Consider the following 7845-nt stretch of genomic DNA (forward strand, 5'->3'; position numbering starts at 1 on the left):
CTTACAGAAAGCTTAGTCTCTCTGGCTGTGTATTCAACTTTAACTAGGCTATTTCTAGAAGCCCTATTTGATTTAATTTTTTAATTTTTTATTTTATTGAAACAGGTTGTAAAAGGTTTACAACGCCTAAGTAATAACTCAGAATGTCAGAAATAATAAATAAAATGAATTCATATAGTGCCCATTCGGCCAATCACACGCAGGCGTGTACGTCAATTAATGTCATGGAAACAGAACGATGACCCACGGAGCCTATATAAGGGCTGCAGACCATTCTGATTTCTCACTTTGCATTTTGACTTGGGCTTCATGCAAAATCCAATCTGTGGAAAGCAAACTCTTGGAGTTTTAAACCGCTGGAGATAACCTACTGCAAACTGTTCATTTGGAAAAACAAAAGAACGACAAACAACAACACAACTACTGAATCACTAACTACTGTGGTCAAAGGAAGAGCTTGGTAATGGCCTATGCTCGTATACCCGAGGAGCACCTGCAGGAGTTTCTGAGGGGATGCGCCCATGGGTTGCACATGATTGCAGGTAAGACAACTTTTTGATTTTTTCTTTTTATTGTAAGTATAGCCTACTTATCTCTGATTCATTGATTTATTCCATAAAACTAGCCAATTTGTATCAGTAGTTGTAGAAATCGGTGTCACTTTTAGAATTTAAAATGTGGACGGCCATTAACGTTAGGCCTGTTGGAAAAACACAGATTAAAACAGACTTTTACTTGACAATTTCTCCTGTAAAATAATTATTTGCTAGACAGCATGTCTTAAATATCGCGGGACATGTGTGGAATGTATCAACAATTAGTGTATGGATTTGAAAACACTGTTATTTATTAGAGGGCAACACATCTTACAAATTATAGCCTACATCGAATTTGCTGAAAAAAGATGGCGACCGGGCCAAAATTCATAAAATGCCAAAAAAGTATTTTAGTTGAGCACCATGGAGACATGGAACTATTAGGCTCGAACGTCGGGAGGTCAAGACGCACAGGTGTAATAAAACCAGGGCACGTTAATGTGTGTGGTTGGAACGCGGAATTCGTTTGTTAAATCTTAAAAAATTTAAAAATGTATCAAATTATATTAACTTCTTTTATCATAACATGTATCCACGTTTTTTTCGAGCTCTGTGTGTGGCAGTTGAATTGTGTAGCTGTCCGTGCGTAAAAGCGCATAACGCGAGATTCTTTACTCGCCCAACAATTACAAAGCGATGTTCTTGTAGCCTACACCTAATGATTAACAATTATTATCATTACCATTTTTATTATTATTGTAGCTGTTATGTGCTCTCTATTCAGCAACTCTGATAAATAGACCAGAAAACATGTCTATATTTCCAGTTTAGTTTCCAAACTATTATTGTGGGGGGATTTATTTGCTAAAATATGAGTTACACTCTTCAGCCACATATCCGAATACAATTGTAATATCAAGTCAACAGTATTTTTTTCAAGTTTGACGTTAGGTTAGTTTTTCAATGTGACCAAGAATAGTAAATAATGGTTATTTTTACATAAATGCAGCATGAATTAATTCTCATGTCGTCATCTGTTCAAAATAACTGAGGCAAAACTGCAGAATATTTGGCATTACTGTTAAAAAGGGTCTAGCCTTTTATAGCCTTGTCTGTTGGTGGCTTTATGACAAATGTAATGCAGTCATAGTATAAGTATGAATGCCGTTGTTATTTTAACTTTAATTGTTGCTAATTTAATCAAAATATGTAATGTTATGAGAAATCCTAATTATTTGAAGTCACATTAGACATTTTAGTTAAACATGAAGTTTTACATTTGATCTTTGTTCCCCCTCAGGCCATGTAGACAACTTCCTGCGTCCTGCAGAACCTGGTCTCCCTGAAGAGGAAGGTGAGTATGAGGAAGGTGAGTATAACATTGGTCATCGTTTTCCCCCTCTCAGAGAAGATGACCATCAACTTGAGGACACCGACGAGGAGGAGGATGATGTGGACACCGATGATGAGGACGATTGGTCTGACTGGTCTGAAGATTCTGGGTATGGCTCCATGTCTGAAGAGGACGAGGATGCAGAGGAAGAGGAGCAAGAGCACGTTGACGAGGATGTTGAAGATTATAGTGATGATGACAACATCCTACGTCACTCCCCTCTCAACCAGCACTTCCCACCTCCAGAATTTTGGCAGCAAAGTCTACCAGTGTGTCCTTCCTTTCCCACTTATGCTCCATTGTGGCTCTTCCCATTTGGTGGTCCGCAGCAGGAGCTTCCTGTGCTGCAAGTAAGACAACCTGAAGATGGTCCCTCAGCCTCTCAAAGGTCAGAAGAGTCTGCATCTTCAACCTCAGGCCTGGGCTCCTCCACAAAGAGAAGCAGGGAAGAGAGCGACACCTTGCAGGTAAGTACGAAGAGGCTGAAGTGGAATTATGAGGGCAGTTCTTCTGTGCTGCAAGTAAGACAACCTGAAGATGGTCCCTCAGCCTCTCAAAGGTCAGAAGAGTTACCACCCTCAACTTCAGGCCTCGGCCCCTACATATACAGGAGCAGGGAAGACACCTACGGGGAGTCTGCACACTCCTCCTCAGGCCTGAGCCCCTCCACATACAGGAGAAGGGAAGACAGCTCCAGGGAGTCTGCACCCTCGACTTCAGGCCTCAGCTCCTCCACAAAGAGAAGCAGGGAAGGGAGCGACACCTTGCAGGTAAGTACGAAGAGGCTGAAGTGGAATTGTGAGTACAGCCACAATGAGTCACCGCCCTCGACTTCAGGCCTCAGCTCCTCCACATACAGAAGAAGGGAAGACAGCTCCAGGGAGTCTGCACCCTCGACTTCAGGCCTCGGCCCATCCACATACAGGAGAAGGGACGACAGCTCCAGGGAGTCTGCACCCTCGACTTCAGGCCTCGGCCCCCCCACATACAGAAGAAGGGAAGATTGCTCCAGGGAGTCTGCACCCTCGACTTCAGGCCTCGGCCCCCCCACATACAGAAGGGATGACAGCTCCAGGGAGTCTGCACCCTCGACTTCAGGCCTCAGCTCCTCCACAAAGAGAAGCAGGGAAGAGAGCAACACCTTGCAGGTAAGTACGAAGAGGCTGAAGTGGAATTGTGAGTACAGCCACGATGAGTCCCCGCCCTCGACTTCAGGCCTCGGCCCCCCCACATACAGAAGAAGGGAAGAATGCTCCAGGGAGTCTGCACCCTCGACTTCAGGCCTTGGCCCCCCCACATACAGAAGAAGGGAAGACAGCTCCAGGGAATCTGCACACCCCTCCTCAGGCCTCGGCCCCCCCACATACAGAAGAAGGGAAGACAGCTCCAGGGAGTCTGCACCCTCGACTTCAGGCCTCGGCCTCTCCCCATTCAGGAGATACTGGATGGGTCCTTTTGATTACATGAAAGGAACTGAAGACAGCGACTCTGATTAGGACAGAGTTTGGAACTGTTTGCTGCAAGATTGGAAAATCTTTGCGTCTGGCGGGGTAGATAAATCCCTTGGTAGCATTTTGCACTAGTGCCTATTTGTATCTGGAAGCAGGATTGTCCCTTTGTAATCTTGAAGGCTGGCAAAGACTTAGGTAGCCTTCCCATGTTTCTGGTGGGGTTGGCTATGACTCTGGTCACTGGTTATTTTCTCTTTTGAATAATAGTTTGCATGAATGGTAATGTATATGACACCTAAATTAATTGCATTTATGTAGCACTTTCATTCACACACTAGATCAAGATCAAGATGAACTTTATTGTCCCACAAGGTGGGAAATTTGTCTTGGGCACTTAACCCATGCTGCAGCCGTATTAAAAAATAAAGATAAAAACAAACAAAAACAGACAACATGTATAACAAACAACAGATACTTTACAATACCATACAACAAACCATAACATGGTCCTGATGGTGTATACAACACAACATGGTGTCAAGCAGTGCTTTAGTTAAACATTACTCCAAAAATAAAATAATAACAAAACAAATAAGTGCAGAGATCACAAGCACAACAATAACAAATCCGCAAATCACATCGTCAGAAAGCTACCATGCAAGGCACTGGCCTGACCATTGGGAGCAATGTGGGGTTCAGTGTTTTGCCCAAGGTATCTTGCTTTTCTATCACTTTTTAAACTAAGCTATAGATGCCTATACCAGAGGTAAGTTAACAATTAATGACAGTAATCTCAGATGGCTGCCACCATGCTTGACTGACCATTTGGGCTTGAGACAATCTGACAAAAATCAACCCAATCCTTGGAAATATCTTCCCTGAACTGCTAATCTGGAGTAACACCAATATATTGTATCCTATTGTCCAAATATATTGGATTTTAATGATTGGACCAGTGCAAATACCAAGGCCGAATACCATCCTTTGATTCCTAAGGCCTACTTCCTTGTACAACAAAGAGTGAAACCATGCCACCCAAGGCTATGAAAAGTGATTAAGACTTTAATCACCACTGCACAGGTACATGACCTCCTTGAACAGCAGAAGACCTTTTACAAGGACTTACTCCAACAGCAGGAGATTACCTACAAGAGCTTTGTTCAAATGCCCATGGACTCCTTCAGCAAGAGACCAGAGATGGGGTCTCAAAGGAAAAAAATGTGACCACAAATATACCCAAATTCAAGTGGATGACAATCTTTTTTGACAACTTGTCAATTCAATGTAAAGAGCCGAACAATGGCATCTATCTATAAATTCGAGGAATCTCTGTGAGTGAGTGTCCCCCCCCCATTCTCCTGCCCCTGCTGTTGTACTGCACATGTGCAGTACGACAGCGGGGCGGGGAGTTGCTACATCCCTACAAAGTTCATTGATGTCATTCTTCACCAGTGTGCCAGAAACTGATCATCTGCCAAAACTGATTGGTGTCTGCCCTACATGCAAGTGATGAAATAGGGCACAAGCTGAATCTCTAGATGAGCCGCAGCCGAGCTGCGACTGATTGAGCTGCGCTGCAACATGTGTTACAGGTTGGGGCTCTCCAGCACGTTGTTTTGTTGTCAGCTGTTGCGCATATTTCTCTGGCTGTTCTGCACGCTGCTCAGCCGGGTTCCCCACTTCCACCGGCTGGGCCACATTGTCTAAAACTACCACGATGTGTGATTGCTACACAGGGGCATCGGACTGGAGGGGGAAAGGGGACTGAGTACACAGGGCCAAATAGATGCTAGAATGAATAGCTGTGGATGCAGGGAGGGGCCATTAGAGAATGCCTTTGTACAGGGCCCAACATTAGTACACGCCCCTGTTGCTACACGAAAAAAAGGGGACACGCTGAATCTCTACATGAGCCGCAGCAAAACTCGCCTGATTGAACCGCGCTGCAACATGTGTTTACAGGTTGAGTTTTATAAAAAACTAATTACAAAACAAACACATTCACAAGGATCTTTACCTATGCCATTTTGAAATGTTTAGTTAAAGTAATAGAGAGGCATTATCAGCACAATATAGGCTACTTCAAAGTACATTTTTTCAACTCTAATATAATGCTGGATATTTAATTCATGATATTTTAATTGTGAGTAGAATCTGAATCTGCAACATTCTCTGTCAGGTAAATTTAGTAGTAAAATGTTTTCTTCTGAAGTACAAGTGCACAGTAAGTCAGTAGTACAGGCCTACTGTTGCATATAAGTGCTTTGGGTTTCTTCTGTAAGTTATTTTGAGATAAAATGGTTTTGGAGATAGCTGCAAGCAGCGATACAGGCGGCCAAGCCATCAATACATTCCAAACAGGCAAGTTTTGAACAGGCACTGCACACATCAAAACAATCAGCTCAAGCCTTAATAACATGAATGGTAAAGCTGATTACCTGTAGAATCAGTCTCACTGTAACAATTTGATCTTTGATGGAATAAAAAAATTAATTAAAAAAGCTCTTTATTGATCCCCAATGTGTTTGTAATTTTTTTACAGTTTTATTTCCATTGGTATTTAATTTCTTTTCTTCTTGTTAATTTGTCTGTTAGTGGGTCTTTTTTTTTATTCTCATGTGAAGCACTTTGTGACTGTTTGTAAAACAGGCTATATCAAATAAACCTATTATTATTTGATTGCATTTATGTAGCACTGTCATTCTCACACTGATGGCAGCAAGCTACCATGCAAGGCACTGGCCTGACCATTGGGAGCAATGTGGGGTTTAGAGTTTTGCCCAAGGGCACTTGTTGTTCTTTGGCTTTTTAAACGTAGCTGTAGATGCCTATACCAGAGGTAAGTTAACAACTAATGACAGTAATCTCACTTATTGAAGTTAAGGCATTATAAATCTTACTCACTCTGTTATACTGTTATGTATTTTTCTAGGTGTTTACTCTGGACCGGATGAGAAGGATGGACGACTAGGACCAGGATGACTACAGAACCAGCCTGAGAGCAGACCAGATGAGAAGGACGGATGACTACAGGACCAGGATGACTACAGGACCAGCCTGAGAGCAGACCAGATGAGAAGGACGGATGACTACAGGACCAGGATGACTACAGAACCAGCCTGAGAGCAGACCAGATGAGAAGGACGGATGACTACAGGACCAGGATGACTACAGGACCAGCCTGAGAGCAGACCAGATGAGAAGGACGGATGACTACAGGACCAGGATGACTACAGAACCAGCCTGAGAGCAGACCAGATGAGAAGGACGGATGACTACAGGACCAGGATGACTACAGAACCAGCATGAGACAGACCAGATGAGAAGGATGGACGACTGCAGGACCAGGATGACTACAAGTCCAGCAGAAGAGCGGTGGTTGCCTTTCTTTCATTCGGCTAAGTAAGTAATCCCCTCACTAAAGCCGCCTACACATGATCCACAGCAAAACCGCGAGGTAGGGCGCAGAGAGGCAAAGCGACAAGGTCAAAGTTGAAATAATTTGAACTTTGAGCGCACAGCGGCAATTCCGAGCGTTGCACGACGCTAAGGATAGCGCTGCGCCTAGTTGGCACTGCTCTCTCCATAGGAAACCAATGGAATGGCCAGCGCAGAGCAGTTTTGCCACGGATCATGCGTTGGCGGCTTTAGACTACAAAAGTACCAGTAAGGACATAAATCGACGATAAGTTACGGATGGCGGCGAACAAAGTGTTGATCGTGTACGCCCACCAGAGCTCTGGCTTGTTCAACGCTGCAGCTAAAGATGCCGCAGTGGAAGTTTTGGCCGCTCAGGATTGCACAGTAGAATATAATCCACACATGTGGATTATATTTATTACAGAAACCTTCTTTAATATTATTCCATTGTTTATCATTCTATCATTGGAGGCCAAATTCAACAAAACAGCTACCAACAATGCAACATTGCATAGCTGTGTTCAACATTACTCACTTGTTTGTCTGTTTTAACAGGGCAGGATTCCTCTGTGATTTTGGCACTCGTCGGGCAGCTGAGAATGGACGTCAACCAGCCAATCATCTCAGGCAGACCCAGCACCACAGGAGACCACTGGGCCACTCTCAGCACCCTACTTGCTTCCAGGCAACAATTACTGTCTGAAGACCCTTTGAGGAATATTACGAGCCCCTGCCCGACCAGCACAGAGGAAGTTGTTACCATCTGCTTCTTCTGTGCTGGTGGGTTTGGGAAGCTCCTCACACACACAACTTTCTAAATGTTTCTTTTTACATATATAAACAATATTGTAATTCTCATGTAAACAATATTGTAATTCTCATGTAATTCAGAAATAAATATAGTGATAATTGTGATTTAGTGTGTTGTGATTTTCAATTGACTCGAACGCATTACTGTGTTACTTTTATTCTCATTATTATTGTTATTTTGAATAATTTGGTATGTACAGTTCAGGCCAAAAGTTTGGACACACTTTCTCATTCA

At 43.3% G+C, this 7845-nt stretch overlaps 1 protein-coding gene across 3 annotated transcripts; it reads left to right on the forward strand.

The window, feature by feature from the left end:
- The first annotated feature begins 242 nt into the window (after positions 1-242).
- On the forward strand, positions 243-7600 carry LOC114547815 (serine/arginine repetitive matrix protein 2-like). Of its 3 annotated transcripts, XR_003691277.1 has the most exons (4): positions 526-542; positions 1837-1905; positions 6313-6782; positions 7356-7600. XR_003691277.1 is itself a non-coding variant. In XM_028567261.1 (2 exons), the coding sequence occupies exons 1-2, from the start codon at positions 464-466 to the stop codon at positions 3423-3425; spliced, it is 1668 nt and encodes a 555-aa protein (XP_028423062.1). In that variant the 5' UTR covers positions 243-463; the 3' UTR covers positions 3426-4726. The 3 variants fall into 3 exon arrangements, 1 of the variants encoding a protein (XP_028423062.1); XR_003691276.1 differs by lacking the exons at positions 526-542; positions 1837-1905 and adding an exon at positions 4730-5342; XM_028567261.1 differs by lacking the exons at positions 6313-6782; positions 7356-7600 and having other exon boundaries at positions 243-542; positions 1837-4726.
- The last annotated feature ends 245 nt before the right edge of the window (positions 7601-7845 follow it).

The sequence above is a fragment of the Perca flavescens genome, chromosome 21 (genome assembly GCF_004354835.1).
Source record: "Perca flavescens isolate YP-PL-M2 chromosome 21, PFLA_1.0, whole genome shotgun sequence".
Classification (NCBI taxonomy): domain Eukaryota; kingdom Metazoa; phylum Chordata; class Actinopteri; order Perciformes; family Percidae; genus Perca; species Perca flavescens.

What these genes read in the sequence shown, in the direction of transcription:
- LOC114547815 (XM_028567261.1), top strand. Translation starts at nt 464, where the DNA reads ATGGCCTATGCTCGTATACCCGAGGAGCACCTGCAGGAGTTTCTGAGG. An exon ending in TGGGTTGCACATGATTGCAG is followed by an intron (nt 543 to 1,836) that starts GTAAGACAACTT and finishes GTTCCCCCTCAG; the next exon opens with GCCATGTAGACAACTTCCTG.